We start from the raw sequence: 21,823 nt of genomic DNA, 5'->3' as shown, positions 1-21,823 counted from the left end.
GCCTGATTCAGATGGTGTTGGATTGTGCATCACTGGTGCTTACTTGTAGCAGTTAAGCACTGATATGGTTATTGCAGCAGGAGGCATCTGGTATAAGTAGGCACCTGCATGCGTTAGTGATCCGGTGCTGCGTCTGAGGATGCAGCATCAGATCATATGCGACACCGCTCTTACCAAGAGGCCAGGGAATCTCTGTCTTCTGACTGAGATCCTGGCCTCCTCACTATACCAAAACGGAGGGTACACTCCGTTTTGGAAAATGAAGGCCATCGCTGCCCCCTCCCCTTCTCCAAATAGCTTCAGACTGTTAATCTCTTGATGTCTGCATCTGTAGTGGGTTGTGTCTATGTTGCCTTCGTGCAAAGGACCTGGACGTGACAAAACGAGAGGGCAGGAGCAGAGGCAGATTGGCCATAGGGTTTACAGGGAAGATTCCCGGAGGGCCGACGCACCCGTGGGGCCTGTTTTGTTTGAGGACATGTGGTACTTTTTATAGACATAATGAATAAGATGCAAAATAATTTGCATATATGAGAATTACTTTGCCACTTAGCCTGTGATTGCAGATGATCTAGTGTTGCTCTGTCTGCCTGCTTGGCTGACATATAAGATTGAGTGAATAGTGATTGGGATACGGTTGGTGTAATAAGCAAGAAAATATATCTTTCTAAAGAATTATATAGTTTCCTAAATTCTGAAGGTGTATCAAATAATGTGCTCATAATATTTCATTTTATTTCTTTTTAACTTCCCCCTTGATGCTGGACATGCCCACTATCTGGAAAGTCTTGGGGGGAGGGTGCTGCTGCCATGGCCCATGGGACGACCTTACACCTCTGGTGCTGCCCAAGTGGGGCCACTAGTACAAATTTTTCCAGGGCCGCTTTTTGTTCCCAATCCGCCCCTGGGCAGGAGAGAACTTCCGCCCTTACAGCTCCTAAATGTTTTCTTCGTTCTCCGATTGTTTGGGGTATTTTTTTTGTATGCAGCATTGGACCCTCGCGGGCTCGCTTCGCTCGCCACGCATCGGGCTCGGTGTCTCGCTCCGCTCCGCTCGCCACACTTTTCTATTCCAAATAGATTTTGACATGGACCCAGGGGGTTATGGGAAAGGTCATCTGCACGAAGAGAATCTAGACGCTACCATCTGTAGTGCGCAAAGTACCGCCCATCAGTACTTTGCGGCATGACCAGCAGCTGTAATGGGATCTGAATTAGGCCTAAGGTAAGGATCTGGTGAGAGGGGAACTGCCTATCAGGAGGAGCCGGTGATCGTCAGCTGGGTCTGTCTCTTCTGTTCATTAATAAGCTTGGAATGCAACAGAAACAGAAGTTGATACAAGTCTTCATTTCCTTCCTATAAATTTATTAGAGCAGAAATCTGGCTGCGCACACAGACCGTGATAATAATCCCCGTTTGCTACTAACAATGAGAGCTCATTAGAGAATCAGTTAAATATCTTTATACATAATATGTAACTCGTGTCCTTATCTGAACCAGCGGAGTCTCGGTAGCTGAGCTGATGCCCTCTAAGATGTGGCTTGTGATAAAATCACTGTGCGCTGGTTACATCTTGTTATTTTTCCATCCAAAATCTTTGCAGTGACCTTTACGGTGACAAACAGGAAACCTGAGATCTCGCCGCGTACAGATGACTTAACACAAAAAAGTCACCTCCCAAAATGTCAGTCTGTGCCAAAGAGGAAGACTCCGGACTACAGCGGCGTGCACCCCTTCCACCCCCCCCCCCCCCCTTCCTCAATTTCCTAAATGTTTTTGCTTCTAAAATTCAGCTCCTTCCAGAATCTTTTATGCACTACATTAATCATGACAATGGGAGTACATTGAAGTGTCTTCATTACATGTCACTTTTGTGTGTTACAATTCTTTATTTGTCATCTATCACAATATAGGTGGAACAACCCCGATTTTGAGGCTCTGTCCTGATCGGGCCGGATCATTGCGTGCAGTATTCAAAGGGCGATTTTAAGGAAGCGTGAAGGCATGGAGAGGCGGTCGGGTGCATGGGAAGTGTTGAAAATGCATGTTCAGGCCCCCTTCTCGTGGGAGGAATGTACAGTATGCAGGGCAGCTCTCAGGGGGGGACTATGGGGACTGGAGTCATGGGCCCTTATAGAGAGGGCCCTACAGAAGACTGATGCTCAGGGAGAACTGAAAAGAAGCCTTCCCTGTGCATCAGCTCTGTGAATCATTCCTACAGGTCCACAATGCTCCACCTATATGTAACGTCATGATGTGTGACATCACATAGGGGTGGAGCGGCAAGGCAGAATCATATTTTTTTGGGGGGGAGGTGGGGGGCTGTCTATTTTGTCAGTCCCAAGCCCCACAATTTATGATGGCAGCACTGACACAGTATGTATGCCATTGTTGCCAAGGGGGCAGCCAGTTGGGGGTGCAGTGGGTGGGGTGCAGACAGGAGGGAGGTGCTGCGGACATTCAGCCATGACTGCATCATTATGGATCCACCCCTGCAATGCAAAACTCAGATTCCCGACACTGTAAGACGCGATTCAATGCAAAACATAAAGCTGCCAAGACTGTCCACTTCATTTGGGAAGTGGGGCAGCATCCAGGAACCTGTGGGAGACTTAAATATTCTTCCCTGACACCAACACGCCCCTGACACTCTTGTAGACTTGACCCATCCTCCTTGTCACTACCCCAAGAACGCCTGTCGAAACTGCATAGATCTGCATGCAGTTTCAATCTATGTCCACCGACAGGGACCACTGGAACACAAGCGCAGTTCATCCTGGACGCACCTGCATAAGTTAAACATCGGGCCCAATGTTTTACTTGCATCCGGGTCTGAATCAGAATAATTATCTCTTCCGTATCAGTGGCGCGCACACAGGGGGGGGGGGGGGGGTTCCGAGCACCCAGAAACGCCCTCCTCCACCAAAAAAAATATATATAACACAGTGTACTCACTGACACAACTCAAAGGGTTTAAATGTAGAAATTGTTGCAGTACTGACATGACATGACATTAGTTTTTCTGAAATATTTCTTTGTTTAATCAATGTCACCCTAATATAGCAGCCAATTATCTACACAGCATATGAACAATTATTAAAGTCTGCAGTATGTTTTAGTAACAACATCAATCAGGTGATAGGCTGGAAGTGCACACTGACTGTGGAACCATTAATATTTGATATTCTGCATTAATCAGGAGGTGGCGGTATTGCTAGATTAACCTCAGCCTGTCACACGCAGGAGGTCGTGTACAAATCACAAAATAGCAGCTTCACAGCACAAATGGGGACCGTAAAAGACAGCGGCATGTGCGCAGAAGCAGCAGCAAAGGCAGGAGTCAGGCGCAGTGACGCAGTGGAGCATTGAGTAGCTTCACCAGAACTGCGGAGATTCATTTTCGTCTATACTGTCACTAAGGGCCTAATTCAGGTTGTATCACGATCCAACCGGAATTTCTGCGTTCACCCCGTGGGCGCATGCGCAGGGCCCGTCCTGTGCAATGCGCCCGCATTTACTGTCAAAGACCTGCAGTAAAAGTGAACGCCTCTGCCTGATTGATGTTTCCATGGTGGAGAAGGAGCGCTGCGTGGGCGGCAGCTTCCAAACAGGGGCGTGGAGGTGTTATACTGAATCCCCCTAACTTCCCTCTGCAGTCTAACCCCAGGGCCGTAACTAGGTGTGTGTGAGAGGGGCCTTGCACACAGCGCAGAGCCCTGGGGAGCACACAGTCACGGCCCTGTTTAACACTGTACGGAGCATCAGAACTCCGTACAGCTCCATTGCCCAGCCGCAGCCCGCCCCAGCACAGCAAGCCGCCTCAGCGTACGGACTCCGTACAGTGGAGCTGAGGCGGCTTGCGGCTGGGGCATGTTGACGGGTCCTCCCCGCTCCCATACTCCGTACTACCTCAGCTCCACTGTACGGAGCTTCAGAGCGGGGAGAACCAGCCAACATGCCCCAGCCGCCACTCAGTTCCATTGCCTAGCCGCAGCCCACCCCAGCACAGCACAGCAGCACCAGCCAGTGTCACAGAGGACAGCGGGGAGATGGTAAGTGTCTGTCTGTCTCTCTCTCTCTCTCTATCGACGCTGTCTGCCGTAATGTGTAAAAAGTAGAGATGAGCGGGTTCGGTTCCTCGGAATCCGAACCCGCCCGAACTTCAGCTTTTTTTACACGGATCCGAGCGACTCGGATCTTCCCGCCTTGCTCGGTTAACCCGAGCGCGCCCGAACGTCATCATGATGCTGTCGGATTCTCGCGAGGCTCGGATTCTATCGCGAGACTCGGATTCTATATAAGGAGCCGCGCGTCGCCGCCATTTTCACACGTGCATTGAGATTGATAGGGAGAGGACGTGGCTGGCGTCCTCTCCATTTAGATTAGAAGAGAGAGAGTGAGATTGAGACAGAGACACTTGATTTACTGGAGCTTAGGAGTACTAGAGAGTGCAGAGTTTACTAGTGACTGACCACTGACCAGTGACCACCAGTGCAGTTTTATTTAATATAATCCGTTCTCTGCCTGAAAAAAACGATACACAGTGACTCAGTCACATACCATATCTGTGCTCAGCCCAGTGTGCTGCATCATCTATGTATAATATCTGACTGTGCTCACACAGCTTAATTGTGGGGGAGACTGGGGAGCAGTTATAGGTTATAGCAGGAGCCAGGAGTACATATTATTAAAATTAAACAGTGCACACTTTTGCTGCAGGAGTGCCACTGCCAGTGTGACTGACCAGTGACCTGACCACACTGACCACCAGTATAGTATACTATATTGTGATTGCCTGAAAAAGTTAAACACTCGTCGTGTGACTTGTGTGGTGTTTTTTTATTCTATAAAAAACTCATTCTGCTGACAGACAGTGTCCAGCAGGTCCGTCATTGTATAATATATACCTGTCCGGCTGCAGTAGTGATATATATATATTTTTTATATCATTATTTATCATCCAGTCGCAGCAGACACAGTACGGTAGTTCACGGCTGTAGCTACCTCTGTGTCGGCACTCGGCAGTCCATCCATAATTGTATACCACCTACCCATGGTTTTTTTCTTTCTTTCTTCTTTATACATACTACATCTCATTATCATCCAGTCTATATTAGCAGCAGACACAGTACAGTACGGTAGTCCACGGCTGTAGCTACCTCTGTGTCGGCACTCGGCAGTCCATCCATAATTGTATACCACCTACCCGTGGTTTTTTTTTTTCTTCTTTATACATACTACATCTCATTATCATCCAGTCTATATTAGCAGCAGACACAGTACAGTACGGTAGTCCACGGCTGTAGCTACCTCTGTGTCGGCACTCGGCAGTCCATCCATAATTGTATACCACCTACCCGTGGTTTTTTTTTCTTTCTTCTTTATACATACTACATCTCATTATCAACCAGTCTATATTAGCAGCAGACACAGTACAGTACGGTAGTCCACGGCTGTAGCTACCTCTGTGTCGGCACTCGGCAGTCCGTCCATAATTGTATACCACCTACCCGTGGTTTTTTTTTCTTTCTTCTTTATACATACTACATCTCATTATCATCCAGTCTATATTAGCAGCAGACACAGTACAGTACGGTAGTCCACGGCTGTAGCTACCTCTGTGTCGGCACTCGGCAGTCCATCCATAATTGTATACCACCTACCCGTGGTTTTTTTTTTCTTCTTTATACATACTACATCTCATTATCATCCAGTCTATATTAGCAGCAGACACAGTACAGTACGGTAGTCCACGGCTGTAGCTACCTCTGTGTCAGCACTCGGCAGTCCATCCATAATTGTATACCACCTACCCGTGGTTTTTTTTTCTTTCTTCTTTATACATACTACATCTCATTATCATCCAGTCTATATTAGCAGCAGACACAGTACAGTACGGTAGTCCACGGCTGTAGCTACCTCTGTGTCGGCACTCGGCAGTCCGTCCATAATTGTATACCACCTACCCGTGGTTTTTTTTTTCTTTCTTCTTTATACATACTACATCTCATTATCATCCAGTCTATATTAGCAGCAGACACAGTACAGTACGGTAGTCCACGGCTGTAGCTACCTCTGTGTCGGCACTCGGCAGTCCATCCATAATTGTATACCACCTACCCGTGGTTTTTTTTTTCTTCTTTATACATACTACATCTCATTATCATCCAGTCTATATTAGCAGCAGACACAGTACAGTACGGTAGTCCACGGCTGTAGCTACCTCTGTGTCGGCACTCGGCAGTCCGTCCATAATTGTATACCACCTACCCGTGGTTTTTTTTTCTTCCTTCTTTATACATACATACTACAGCTCTTTATCAACCAGTCTATATTAGCAGCAGACACAGTACGGTAGTCCACGGCTGTAGCTACCTCTGTGTCGGCACTCGGCAGTCCGTCCATAATTGTATACCACCTACCCGTGGTTTTTTTTTCTTTCTTCTTTATACATACATACTACATCTCTTTATCAACCAGTCTATATTAGCAGCAGACACAGTACAGTACGGTAGTCCACGGCTGTAGCTACCTCTGTGTCGGCACTCGGCAGTCCATCCATAATTGTATACTAGTATCCATCCATCTCCATTGTTTACCTGAGGTGCCTTTTAGTTGTGCCTATTAAAATATGGAGAACAAAAATGTTGAGGTTCCAAAATTAGGGAAAGATCAAGATCCACTTCCACCTCATGCTGAAGCTGCTGCCACTAGTCATGGCCGAGACGATGAAATGCCAGCAACGTCGTCTGCCAAGGCCGATGCCCAATGTCATAGTACAGAGCATGTCAAATCCAAAACACCAAATATCAGTAAAAAAAGGACTCCAAAACCTAAAATAAAATTGTCGGAGGAGAAGCGTAAACTTGCCAATATGCCATTTACCACACGGAGTGGCAAGGAACGGCTGAGGCCCTGGCCTATGTTCATGGCTAGTGGTTCAGCTTCACATGAGGATGGAAGCACTCAGCCTCTCGCTAGAAAAATGAAAAGACTCAAGCTGGAAAAAGCACAGCAAAGAACTGTGCGTTCTTCGAAATCCCAAATCCACAAGGAGAGTCCAATTGTGTCGGTTGCGATGCCTGACCTTCCCAACACTGGACGTGAAGAGCATGCGCCTTCCACCATTTGCACGCCCCCTGCAAGTGCTGGAAGGAGCACCCGCAGTCCAGTTCCTGATAGTCAGATTGAAGATGTCAGTGTTGAAGTACACCAGGATGAGGAGGATATGGGTGTTGCTGGCGCTGGGGAGGAAATTGACCAGGAGGATTCTGATGGTGAGGTGGTTTGTTTAAGTCAGGCACCCGGGGAGACACCTGTTGTCCGTGGGAGGAATATGGGCGTTGACATGCCTGGTGAAAATACCAAAAAAATCAGCTCTTCGGTGTGGAAGTATTTCACCAGAAATGCGGACAACATTTGTCAAGCCGTGTGTTCCCTTTGTCAAGCTGTAATAAGTAGGGGTAAGGACGTTAACCACCTCGGAACTTCCTCCCTTATACGTCACCTGCAGCGCATTCATAATAAGTCAGTGACAAGTTCAAAAACTTTGGCCGACAGCGGAAGCAGTCCACTGACCAGTAAATCCCTTCCTCTTGTAACCAAGCTCACGCAAACCACCCCACCAACTCCCTCAGTGTCAATTTCCTCCTTCCCCAGGAATGCCAATAGTCCTGCAGGCCATGTCACTGGCAATTCTGATGATTCCTCTCCTGCCTGGGATTCCTCCGATGCATCCTTGCGTGTAACGCCTACTGCTGCTGGCGCTGCTGTTGTTGCTGCTGGGAGTCGATGGTCATCCCAGAGGGGAAGTCGTAAGCCCACTTGTACTACTTCCAGTAAGCAATTGACTGTTCAACAGTCCTTTGCGAGGAAGATGAAATATCACAGCAGTCATCCTGCTGCAAAGCGGATAACTGAGGCCTTGACAACTATGTTGGTGTTAGACGTGCGTCCGGTATCCGCCGTTAGTTCACAGGGAACTAGACAATTTATTGAGGCAGTGTGCCCCCGTTACCAAATACCATCTAGGTTCCACTTCTCTAGGCAGGCGATACCGAGAATGTACACGGACGTCAGAAAAAGACTCACCAGTGTCCTAAAAAATGCAGTTGTACCCAATGTCCACTTAACCACGGACATGTGGACAAGTGGAGCAGGGCAGGGTCAGGACTATATGACTGTGACAGCCCACTGGGTAGATGTATGGACTCCCGCCGCAAGAACAGCAGCGGCGGCACCAGTAGCAGCATCTCGCAAACGCCAACTCTTTCCTAGGCAGGCTACGCTTTGTATCACCGGTTTCCAGAATACGCACACAGCTGAAAACCTCTTACGGCAACTGAGGAAGATCATCGCGGAATGGCTTACCCCAATTGGACTCTCCTGTGGATTTGTGGCATCGGACAACGCCAGCAATATTGTGTGTGCATTAAATATGGGCAAATTCCAGCACGTCCCATGTTTTGCACATACCTTGAATTTGGTGGTGCAGAATTTTTTAAAAAACGACAGGGGCGTGCAAGAGATGCTGTCGGTGGCCAGAAGAATTGCGGGACACTTTCGGCGTACAGGCACCACGTACAGAAGACTGGAGCACCACCAAAAACTACTGAACCTGCCCTGCCATCATCTGAAGCAAGAAGTGGTAACGAGGTGGAATTCAACCCTCTATATGCTTCAGAGGTTGGAGGAGCAGCAAAAGGCCATTCAAGCCTATACAATTGAGCACGATATAGGAGGTGGAATGCACCTGTCTCAAGCGCAGTGGAGAATGATTTCAACGTTGTGCAAGGTTCTGATGCCCTTTGAACTTGCCACACGTGAAGTCAGTTCAGACACTGCCAGCCTGAGTCAGGTCATTCCCCTCATCAGGCTTTTGCAGAAGAAGCTGGAGACATTGAAGGAGGAGCTAACACGGAGCGATTCCGCTAGGCATGTGGGACTTGTGGATGGAGCCCTTAATTCGCTTAACAAGGATTCACGGGTGGTCAATCTGTTGAAATCAGAGCACTACATTTTGGCCACCATGCTCGATCCTAGATTTAAAGCCTACCTTGGATCTCTCTTTCCGGCAGACACAAGTCTGCTGGGGTTGAAAGACCTGCTGGTGAGAAAATTGTCAAGTCAAGCGGAACGCGACCTGTCAACATCTCCTCCTTCACATTCTCCCGCAACTGGGGGTGCGAGGAAAAGGCTCAGAATTCCGAGCCCACCCGCTGGCGGTGATGCAGGGCAGTCTGGAGCGACTGCTGATGCTGACATCTGGTCCGGACTGAAGGACCTGACAACGATTACGGACATGTCGTCTACTGTCACTGCATATGATTCTCTCAACATTGAAAGAATGGTGGAGGATTATATGAGTGACCGCATCCAAGTAGGCACGTCACACAGTCCGTACTTATACTGGCAGGAAAAAGAGGCAATTTGGAGGCCCTTGCACAAACTGGCTTTATTCTACCTAAGTTGCCCTCCCACAAGTGTGTACTCCGAAAGAGTGTTTAGTGCCGCCGCTCACCTTGTCAGCAATCGGCGTACGAGGTTACATCCAGAAAATGTGGAGAAGATGATGTTCATTAAAATGAATTATAATCAATTCCTCCGCGGAGACATTGACCAGCAGCAATTGCCTCCACAAAGTACACAGGGAGCTGAGATGGTGGATTCCAGTGGGGACGAATTGATAATCTGTGAGGAGGGGGATGTACACGGTGATATATCGGAGGATGATGATGAGGTGGACATCTTGCCTCTGTAGAGCCAGTTTGTGCAAGGAGAGATTAATTGCTTCTTTTTTGGGGGGGGTCCAAACCAACCCGTCATATCAGTCACAGTCGTGTGGCAGACCCTGTCACTGAAATGATGGGTTGGTTAAAGTGTGCATGTCCTGTTTTGTTTATACAACATAAGGGTGGGTGGGAGGGCCCAAGGACAATTCCATCTTGCACCTCTTTTTTCTTTTCTTTTTCTTTGCGTCATGTGCTGTTTGGGGAGGGTTTTTTGGAAGGGCCATCCTGCGTGACACTGCAGTGCCACTCCTAGATGGGCCCGGTGTTTGTGTCGGCCACTAGGGTCGCTTATCTTACTCACACAGTCAGCTACCTCATTGCGCCTCTTTTTTTCTTTGCGTCATGTGCTGTTTGGGGAGGGTTTTTTGGAAGGGACATCGTGCGTGACACTGCAGTGCCACTCCTAGATGGGCCCGGTGTTTGTGTCGGCCACTAGGGTCGCTTATCTTACTCACACAGTCAGCTACCTCATTGCGCCTCTTTTTTTCTTTGCGTCATGTGCTGTTTGGGGAGGGTTTTTTGGAAGGGACATCCTGCGTGACACTGCAGTGCCACTCCTAGATGGGCCCGGTGTTTGTGTCGGCCACTAGGGTCGCTTATCTTACTCACACAGCTACCTCATTGCGCCTCTTTTTTTCTTTGCGTCATGTGCTGTTTGGGGAGGGTTTTTTGGAAGGGACATCCTGCGTGACACTGCAGTGCCACTCCTAGATGGGCCCGGTGTTTGTGTCGGCCACTAGGGTCGCTTATCTTACTCACACAGCGACCTCGGTGCAAATTTTAGGACTAAAAATAATATTGTGAGGTGTGAGGTATTCAGAATAGACTGAAAATGAGTGGAAATTATGGTTTTTGAGGTTAATAATACTTTGGGATCAAAATGACCCCCAAATTCTATGATTTAAGCTGTTTTTTAGGGTTTTTTGAAAAAAACACCCGAATCCAAAACACACCCGAATCCGACAAAAAAAATTCGGTGAGGTTTTGCCAAAACGCGGTCGAACCCAAAACACGGCCGCGGAACCGAACCCAAAACCAAAACACAAAACCCGAAAAATTTCCGGCGCTCATCTCTAGTAAAAAGGGGGACTGTCTGCCATAATGTGTAAAAAGGGGACGCTCTCTGCCATAATGTGTAAGAAGGGGACGCTGTCTGCAGTAATGTGTAAGAAGGGGGACGCCGTCTGCTGTAATGTGTAAAAAGGGAGACGCCGTCTGCCGTAATGTGTAAAAAGGGGATGCTGTCTGCCGTAATGTGTAAATGGGGACGTTGTCTGCCGTAATGTGTAAAAAAGGGGGACTGTCTGCCGTAATGTGTAAAAAGAGGGCGCTGTCTGCCGTAATGTGTAAGAAGGGGGACGCTGTCTGCCGTAATGTGTAAAAAGGGGACGCTGTCTTCCGTAATGTGTAAAAAAGGGGGACTGTCTGCCGTAATGTTTAAAAAGGGGACGCTGTCTGCCGTAATGTGTAAAAAGGGGGACGCTGTCTGCCGTAATGTGTAATAAGAGGATGCTGTCTGCCGTAATGTGTAAAAAGGGGACGCTGTCTGTCGTAATGTGTAAAAAGGGGACGCTGTCTGCCGTAATGTGTAAAAAGGGGGACGCTGTCTTCCGTAATGTGTAAAAAGGGGGACGCTGTCTTCCGTAATGTGTAAAAAGGGGACGCTGTCTGCCGTAATGTGTAAAAAGGGGGACTGTCTGCCGTAATGTGTAAAAAGGGGACGCTGACTGCCGTAATGTGTAAAAGGGGCTCTACCTGGTGTGGTGGCACTACTGTGCGATGAAATTTGAATAATGGAGACTACTGTGCACCGTAGTATGAATTGGTATTATTTTGTGGCCACGCCCTATTTTTTTGCGCGTGCCTACAGCGCGCACTGCCCATATTTTACATAAGGGGGTGGTGGAGATGGGCGGGGGGGGGGGGGGGGTGATGCCATTTCTTGCACACAGCGCTAAAATGCCTAGTTACCGCACTGTCTAACCCTAACCACCCCCTGCAGCCTAACCCCAATCTATCCCTGCAACCTAACCCTAACTTCCCCCTGCAGCCTAACCCTAACTTCCCCCTGCAGCCTAACCCTAACCTTACACTGCAGCATAACCCTAACCTCCCCCTGCACCCTAACCCTAACTTCCCCACGCAGCCTAACCCTAACCTCCCCCTGCAACCTAACCCTGATGTCAACATGTTACCGAACCTCGCTTATCACTAGTCGACATACAATATGACAGCTTTTAGAATACTGACAATACAAGATGTTTACATCTACTGTGTCTATCTATAGAACCCCCCCTAACCCCTACATAAAAATCCTGTGTTTGCCCCTGCAGTACACTTCCCAATCTTCTCCTCGTTTAGATGCATTATAATTCTCACTATTACATAATTTCATACCATCATTCGTCAGACTTTATATGTCAGCATTTGCTAAAAAAGAGTATGTCAACTATACAACTACCGCATGAGATGATGCAGAGCACAGAGTCCTCTGATTTTCAACCGTTTTTAACCCGCCACACACTGAACAAGATTTTAAAATTGCCAAGGCACACCACCAGTCCCCCACAGGAAAAAACACACACACACATGCGCACTCACAGTAATAACAGAAGCACATTCGCCCCTACAGTAATAAAACTAAATTTGCCTTCTCAGAAAAAAACACACATTAACCCCCACAGTAATAAAACACACATTAACTCACACAGTAATAAAACACAAATTTGACCCCAAATAAAATAAATAAATAAAACACATTGGTCTCTACCTGCTGGTAGCTGAGAAAGGAGCTCAGTCTTCCAGGTCTCATCGGCTGGAGTCACACTCACAGTGCACAGCAGTGAGCAGTAGGCAGGCGTGCGCGCAGACGGGCTGACAGGACGGCTATGTGGCGCGTGTGACCTATGATGTTATGCTGCCGCATCTCTATAGGTCATGGCCCGGACGCGCTTGAGCTTCCCAGAAGAGCTTTGCGCTGCCTGGGCCCCAAGGTGAAGTGTAGGCGGCTCAGACTCTGCGGCACACTTGACAACCGTTTGCGGCACACTAGTATGTCACCACGGCACAGTGGATGAAAGACGCTCCCTCAGAGACTAGAGTGCACAGTCTGTAGGCATGCTCAACTAGGAAATATTTTGGAATGTTTATAATGAATGTCAGATGCAGTTGAACCTAGAACACATTCACTTCCCTGTCCTGACTTTTGTCTATAGTTCCCTACGCCAGATCTGTTCTATTGTATTTAGGGTAGATATTGAGGTTCAGATGGTGCAGTACGGATGGTGTAATGTTTAGTATTACTGCCTCACAGCACTGAGGTCATGGGTTTGATTCCCACCACGGCCCTAACTGTGTGGAGTTTGTATATTCTCCCCGTACTTGCGTGGGTTTCCTCCGGGTTCTCTGGTTTCCTCCCACAATCCAAAAATATACTGGTAGGTTAATTGGCTCCCAACCAGAGCCGGATTAAGACCTTGGGGGGCCTGGGGCACTTAAAACAGAGGGGCCCCTATTCCCCTATTCAAGAGAAGGGGGGGGGTGTAAGTGTAACAGCTGGTCACATACCCGCCACAGCCATGCCACGATCAAACTGCGCTCCCGTCCCCGGCAACCGCACAGACAGCTGAGCAACGGCTCAGCTCTCTAATCATGTATGAGTGAAGCAGCCTGCCGCTCAGCCATTGGGGCAGCCTACTTCAGTCATACATTATTGGACAGCTGAGCCATCGCTCAGCTGTCCTGTCTGTACGGCTGCCGCTGCAGTGCGGACTGGAGCGCAGCACCACAGATCGGATCGGAAGAGAGAGTCGACCTGTGGTGTGGCAGGGGGCCCTTTTGTAAAGGGGGGCCCGGGATACGTATCCCCGGGACCCTCCTCCTCCCCACTTAATCCGGCTCTGCTCCCAACACAAATGTACCCTAACGTGAATGTGTGTGTGTGTACATGTGATAGGGAATATAGATTGTAAGCTTCACTGGGGCAGGGACTGATGTGAGTGGGCAAATATTCTCTGTAAAGCGCTGAGGAATATGTGCGCTATATAAATAACTGCTAATGATAATGTACTCGGTTCTTAACGCCAAAATGAATGAGAGTTTGGAATTATCCAGATTTTTCTTATTGGCTATTCAAAACACATGACATCCGAGAACCAATAAGATGCCGTTTTGAGATCCGGGTAAATCCGAACTCACACATCTCTAACTTAGGGGAATATGTATCAAAGATTGGAGAGGGAGAAAGTGGGCAGCAATATCAGCTCCTGTCTCCGCCTCATGTGAAAATCAGACTGCAGAGTGTACTATGTACTTAATGAGCAATTCCACTGAACCACATCCACAGGGGTCTCAGGTACTGCTGTCCTTTAAACTGGAACCACTTGTGTGTTAGAGTGAAGGTCCATCTCTTGTTAATAACCCACCATAGGGGGTAATTCCAAGTTGATCGCAGCAGGAAATTTTTTAGCAGTTGGGCAAAACCATGTGCACTACAGGGGGGGCAGATATAACATTTGCAGAGAGAGTTAGATTTGGGTGGGTTATTTTGTTTCTGTGCAGGGTAAATACTGGCTGCTTTATTTTTACACTGCAATTTAGATTTCAGTTTGAAAACACCAGACCCAAATCTAACTCTCTCTGCACATGTTATATCTGCCCCCCCCCTGCAGTGCACATGGTTTTGCCCAACTGCTAAAAACTTTCCTGCTGCGATCAACTTGGAATTACCCCCATGGTCCATATGCCAAGAGGCCCGAAAGGACATTAGTGCTGTTGAGCTCGTGGGAAGTGGGGCACATATTTTTCTTTGTACCCACACTCCCAACCACCCAACGCATAGGGGGCCCCAGGAAAGTGGTGACCAACTAGGGGATGGTTTTTACTCATATCACCCTATTATACTGGAAGCAGGCTGAGGCTACGCTCTCTTCTGCGCATCCGCCATCTTTCCAAATTTAGCTGGTGCACCGTGTGGTAAGCCCAAACAAACAGGTATTTGGAGGGGAGGGGTGACTTATGGTCAGTGATGCTGAGAGAAAGGGGGTAGGGTTACCAATTACCCAGGCCCAGGTCTGATGGAGGGGCCCAGTGAGGGCCCCAGGCCCACTCTACCTTAGCTGGCAGCAGCAGCTCTTCCAATGGCACCTGTAGCTGCTCTGTGCGACAAGCGTCTACCCGAAATGTGCGGATGGAGTTATGGTCGGCCAAAATACATTGGGTCGGCAATGTATATTGGCCAACCATAAAAAAATAGGTGCTCTTCACGGGCCGGAATCCCGACCGCCGGCATACCGACAGTTCTTCTCCCTCTTGGGGATCCACGATCCCCCTGGAGGGAGAATAGATAGCGTGGCGCGTTGGGATTCCGGCACTGGTATGCTGGTCGCGGGAAGCCCGACCGCCGGCAACACATACTACACCCAAAAAAAAATTGTATTCCAAATAGAACTGGATTTCTACATTTTTACTTTAGTAATGTATATATATTTTGTGGATAAGTTAATTAACTATAGTCTATCCGGGATGGGATGCTGACGGTCAGGTGATGGTCAGGTGACCGATGCCAAAATCATAATACCGCTCAGAAGACCGGCGCCGGAACACCGACTGCCAACATCCCGCCAGTAAGTATCAGGGTGGGTTCTAGGGTTAGGGCCATAGGGTGGGAGTGTTAGGGTTAGGCATTATAGGGGGGTTAGGCACTAAGGGGGTGGTTAGCTGAAGCCATACCCCCCTAAATTTAGCCCTAGCCGCCACCAAAGGAGGGATTGGCATATGAATATCCTTACAAAGAATTAAGATTCGAAAAAGCTTGAGATTACCTAAAGGATAAAAAAAAGGGGCAGACTAGATGGCGAAGTGGTTCTTATCTGCCGTCAAATTCTATGTTTCTATGTTAGGGTGTGTGGAGGCAGGCCCGGCGCTGACCGCTCAGCAAAGGGATGCCGTGCAGGTAGGCGCCAGGATGCAGAGGCGCTCTTCTTGCTCTGCATCCCTGTGCTGAGTTCCCCTGCTGCTGCTGCCGGCTGCCGCTGCTCTTGTCACACTACTTCAGATACAGGCAGCGGCGCCGGCAGCCTAAAGAGTCTGTCCCCCCTCTCCCTGTCAATGCAGCAGATCGAGCAGTCACAGAGTGCTTGTTGAGGACAAAAGGGGCGGGGCTAATACGGACAGAGGGGCGCAGTTACACGGATTCGAGGGGCGGAGCTACACGGACCAGGCTGCTGTGTTGAAGAGGGAGAGGAAGCTGCTCCTGATCCGGCCAGCCAGATTTAGGTAAGTGGAGGGAAAGAGAGAGTGACTGAGAGAAAGTGTGTGTGTGTGTGTGTGTTTGTGTATGTGTGTGTGTGTGTGTGTGTGTGTGTGTGTGTGTGTGTGTGTGTGTGTGTGTGTGTATGTTTGTGGGTGGATTATGTGTGTAGGTGGCACTACTATTGGGGGGATTATGAATAAGTATTACTAGGGCACTATACTGTATGTCTAAGTGGAGCAACTACTGGGGTCACTACGCTGTCTGCCATAATGTGTAAAAAGGGGACGCTGTCTGCCGTAATGTGTAAAAAGGGGACGCTGTCTGCCGTAATGTTTAAAAAGGGGACGCTGTCTGCCGTAATGTGTAAACAAGGGACGCTGTCTGCCGTAATGTGTAAAAAGGGGACGCTGTCTGCCGTAATGTGTAAATAGCGGACGCTGTCTGCCGTAATGTGTAAACAGGGGACGCTGTCTGCCGTAATGTGTAAAAAAGTGGATGCTGTCTGCCGTTATGTGTAAAAAGGGGGACTCTGTCTGCTGTAATGTGTAAAAAGGGGGACTGTCTGTCGTAATGTATAAAAAGGGGACGCTGTCTGCCGTAATGTGTAAAAAGGGGACGCTGTCTGCCGTAATGTATAAAAAGGGACGCTGTCTGCCGTAATGTGTAAAAAGGGTATGCTGTCTGCCGTAATGTGTAAAAAGGGGATGCTGTCTGCCGTAATGTGTAAAAAGGGGGACGCTGTATGCCGTAATGTATAAAAAGGGGGACTGTCTGCCGTAATGTGTAAAAACGGGACGCTGTCTGCCGTAATGTGTAAAAAGGGGACTGTCTGCCATAATGTGTAAAAAGGGGACGCTGTCTGCCGTAATGTGTAAAAAGGGGATGCTGTCTGCTGTAATGTGTAAAAAGGGGACGCTGTCTGCCGTAATGTGTAAAAAGGGGACGCTGCCTGCTGTAATGTGTAAATAGGGGACGCTGTCTGCCGTAATGTGTAAAAAAGGGGACGCTGTCTGCCGTAATGTGTAAAAAAGGGGACGCTGTCTGCCGTTATGTGTAAACAGGGGACGCTGTCTGCCGTAATGTGTAAAAAAGGGGACGCTGTCTGCCGTTATGTGTAAAAAGGGGACTCTGTCTGTTGTAATGTGTAAAAAGGGGGACTGTCTGCCGTAATGTTTAAAAAGGGGACGCTGTCTGCCGTAATGTATAAAAAGGGGGACTGTCTGCCGTAATGTTTAAAAAGGGGACGCTGTCTGCCGTAATGTATAAAAAGGGGACGCTGTCTGCCGTAATGTGTAAACAAGGGACGCTGTCTGCCGTAATGTGTAAAAAGGGGATGCTGTCTGCCGTAATGTGTAAACAGCGGACGCTGTCTGCCGTAATGGGTAAACAGGGGACGCTGTCTGCCGTAATGTGTAAAAAGGGGGACGCTGTCTGCCGTAATGTATAAAAAGGGGGACTGTCTGCCGTAATGTGTAAAAACGGGACGCTGTCTGCCGTAATGTGTAAAAAGGGGGACTGTCTGCCATAATGTGTAAAAAAGGGACGCTGTCTGCCGTAATGTGTAAAAAGGGGATGCTGTCTGCTGTAATGTGTAAAAACGGGACGCTGTCTGCCGTAATGTGTAAAAAGGGGACGCTGTCTGCTGTAATGTGTAAAAAGGGGATGCTGTCTGCCGTAATGTGTAAAAAGGGGGATGCTGTCTGCTGTAATGTGTAAAAAGGGGAATCTGTCCGCCGTAATGTGTAAAAGGGGCTCTACCTGGTGTAGTGGTGCTACTGTGCGGCATACTTTGAATTATGGAGACTACTGTGCACCGTTATATAAATTGGTATTATTTTGTGGCTACACCCCTTCCCCATGAAGCCACGCCCCTATATTTTTTGCGCGTGCCTACGGCGCGCACTGCCCCTGTTTTACATAGAGGGGGGCTCCGATGCCGCTTCTTGCACACAGGGCTAAGATGTCTAGTTACTGCACTGTTGCTTGGTATCCACAGGGGCACTGTGTATAAGCAGCACAACTGCTGGGGGCACTGTGTATAAGCAGCACAACTACTGGGGGCATTATGCATGTCAGTGGCACTCTTACTGGGGCACTGTGTATAAGTAGCGCTACTCCTCGGGGCACTATGCGTGTTATCTGCGCTACTTCTGGGGGCACTATGAGTGTCAGTTGCGCTACTACTGGAGGCACTATGCGTATAAGCGGCGCTACTGCATGCGGTGTAATGTGAATAAGATTATGCTACTGTGTGGAATAATTTGAAATGTGGATACTATTGTGTGGCCACGCCACATCCTTGTGAGACCACACACCCTTCTTCTTTGTGTGCCGTCCCTCTGTAAAGTATGGGAGGGCGCAAATTTATAGTTTGTAGGGGGGCGCCGAACACCCTAGCACCGGCCCTGGGTGGAGGGAGGGTTAGGGTGGGTGGAGGGTTAGAGTAGTCAACCCCAATAATTGTCAGCATTTGGGATGCCAGGGTCAGTCATGTGACCACCGGCATTCAAAACGGCAGCAAAAAATATCACACCCGTATATCCAACTTTATGTACGGCACAAGCACATTACTGTTTACTGTATAAATTGCCAAAAATATATCTAATATTTATATTTCACAACTTGAAAGTAGAGTCTAGCAATGTGTGGTCCATATAAGCTCTGTAGTATATTCTATCAATCAATCAATCAATCAATCAATTAATTAAGCCATTGGGTGCATGATAAAAATTGACAAGCCAGTGCTCCAGCCTTAATGCAGAGCGCAGCACAAACTACCAGAGTATTAATTAGAAGCCATAAATACAGGTGTAAGTTTTGTTGGGCTGTTAGAAGTGTCCATATATCATTCTGTCAGACTGTTGTTTGGTCAGGAACAGCACAGGAGAGACAGGAAGGCAAGAGCCCTGATTGATTGATGGGGTCGGTATGGAAAATGTTATGGAAATTGCATTCAAAGGTTGAGAAAAACTCAGACATTAATTGAAATGTATGCAAATAGCTGGAATTGATTTGAATACAGCAATTTCTGTATTCAAAGCATCATTTGTATAGGAAATCCTTGACACATTAATAGCATTATATGAAAGCACAATCAACAACACACACAACACACAAGCGCCAAACTCACAAGGGTCTCAACGTAAATCTGGTGGTGGAAAATATCTCTTGTTTTACAAGAAATATATCCTCATTTTTCAACATATAGCATAATTTGTATTTTTCTGAAGATGGAAATGATGGGGGGAAAAATCTACTGGGACCTTAGTGACAAAAGCTGACCATCCGATGCATTATTATATCTTACATGTAACTGTATTAGGTGAGATAGCCAAATAAGCGTAACATTTAGCTACATAACAAACAAGGCAATGATACACACTTTAAATTACAATTACAGTTTCATTATTTGTTATTTTATCTTTCTATGTGTTTCCTACTCTTGTACATATTTTCCAATCAAGTGATACTGACCTATACACTAGGACCCTATACGTAAAGAAATACTTATTCGCGGATTTTGCTTCGTATACTGACAAGATAAAGTCGAAAGACCCTAATAATAAAATAATGTAATTAATTTCCACTAGACACCATAAAATGTTTATATATATATATATATATATGTGTGCGTGTGTGTGTTGAGTATGGGATCCCAGCGAGGGGGGGCGGGCACAGCGAAGCCCCTTTGCGCTCGCAACACAGTGGACTGGCTGCATTCACCATAGATTCTATTCTCACTCTATGGGTGTCATGGACAAGTGGGAATCATCCCTATTAGTCGCCATTTCTAGCAGTCGGGATTCTGACTGGCGGGATCCCAGCTGCCGGTGATGTGATTACATTATAAATATATATATATATACATACATACACACAAATATATATATACATACAAATATATATATATATATATATATATACACACACACACACACACACACACACACACACACACACTAATATATATATATATATATATATATATACATACAAATATAGATAGATAACACACACATATATATATATATATATATCTATATGTACACATATAAAACATACAGATTTAAAAATAAAATAAAATATATATATATATATATATATATATATATATATATATAAATGAAAAGAAAGTCCGGCACTCCAGTAATATTAATAACTTTTAAATGCTCCGGTGCCCTGCTCATAAAGGACAGTATAGGACAAAGCAGCAAGCTGGGACTCATGAAGACTTTCAAATATGACAGAGTCAGTGTACTGTCAACGTTTCAGGGTGTTACCTGTCTTGATAAAAGGGGTAACACCCTGAAACGTTGACAGTAAACTGTGTCTTGCTTTGTCCTATATATATATATATATATATATATGCTGAACTCTGCATTGCACACATCAGGCACTGGTTACCTGTAAATGACATATATATTGACACTTATAAACATGGGGATTCTTGTTGCTTGTACCCCCTGCTGACTACATTATACAACATATGGCAGGCATGCAGAAAGCAGACAGAGGTTCTGCAAAAATACTATATAATATAAGGAGTATTCTATAAAGGCAAAGCAGATTCCCAGCAAGTCCCGGAAAAGTGGGAGCATGCTTATTCTACATCCTATATACACCGTTATACTGTACAACAGACTGCTGCTGCCAGTATAATACTGTACTACAGTAGTTCCCATAGTTACGCCAACAGTTTATGTGAATATATTTCCTCCCATCATCTACAGAACTGCCAGATATGTCCTCAGTGACAGGAACCTACAGTAGTGCTGACTTTCTATCACACACAGGAGAGCATCGGAATATGCTAGCGCTATATAAATAAATGTTAATAAATATCAACATTGTTTTAATGAGTTCTTTTGCCCATTTGAGCATACAGCAGGTGACCGCCTGTACAGGTAGTTTCTGACACTATCCTATAGGTAACACTGACCTCAGCACCAGCCATTGCATCTCAGCAGAATGCAGAGCATCTTTCCTATGTGGCAATGACTTACCTCACTCATGATGCCTATGAGATGACAATCCTAAGGTCTCAGCTGCCTTTATACACTGAGGGATGTGCAGATAGAGCTGTTGTAGTGTACTAAGCTTTTTTATCTTAAAAGGGGCTACCCTGTAGCATCACCATCCCAGTAAGCCAATAGGAGACCTGCAGCTGCAAACCATTTAGTACAAGTACTGCTTTTTAAATAAAAGTCTAAAGAGACACCTAGCGTCCAAGTGGGGAATTGCATGCTGAGGTTAGATTGTTGCAAGGCAGAACGTGCATTTGTAACATGTCACTATTTATGCTGCTGTGTAGAAGGCTACCAGCTGAATCTCAAAGCTGATGTTCCCACTACAAGTAATATTATCATGAATCATATGCCTCAATGGCATGATATTGAGATTGTGAAGAAGAATGCAATCTGGCCAGCAATCTTGCTGTAACCCTAATGCCTTTGTACAATAGCAGCAAATTTGTTAACAGTTCGGCAAAACCATGTGCACTGCAGGTGGGGCAGATATAAAGTGCAGAGAGAGTTAGATTTGGGTGGGTTATATTTTGTTTCTGTGCAGGGTAAATACTGGCTGCTTTATTTCTACACTGCAATTTAGATTTCAGTTTGAACACACCCCACCCAAATCTAACTCTCTCTGCACATGTTATATCTGCCCCCCCTGCAGTGCACATGGTTTTGCCCATCTGCTAACAAATTTGCTCTGAATTACCCCCAATGTACTATGCTTTTGACGTACGTAAAGCGACATTGGACCTAATTCAGACCT

The 21,823-nt window shown here is 46.9% G+C and overlaps 1 protein-coding gene across 1 annotated transcript in view; it reads right to left on the bottom strand.

Annotated features, from left to right (window-relative positions):
* PCP4 (Purkinje cell protein 4) overlaps positions 1–21,156 on the bottom strand; it is a 180,814-nt gene extending 159,658 nt beyond the window's left edge. The window contains exon 1 of the mRNA XM_063950514.1: positions 21,049–21,156. Coding sequence (XP_063806584.1) covers positions 21,049–21,057 — 9 coding nt within the window. The 5' untranslated portion in view covers positions 21,058–21,156. The remainder of the gene's footprint in view (positions 1–21,048) is intronic.
* Between the last annotated feature and the right edge of the window lie 667 nt (positions 21,157–21,823).

Source organism: Pseudophryne corroboree, chromosome 2, assembly GCF_028390025.1.
Source record: "Pseudophryne corroboree isolate aPseCor3 chromosome 2, aPseCor3.hap2, whole genome shotgun sequence".
NCBI lineage: Eukaryota > Metazoa > Chordata > Amphibia > Anura > Myobatrachidae > Pseudophryne > Pseudophryne corroboree.
This window is presented reverse-complemented; position numbering and strand designations above follow the sequence as displayed.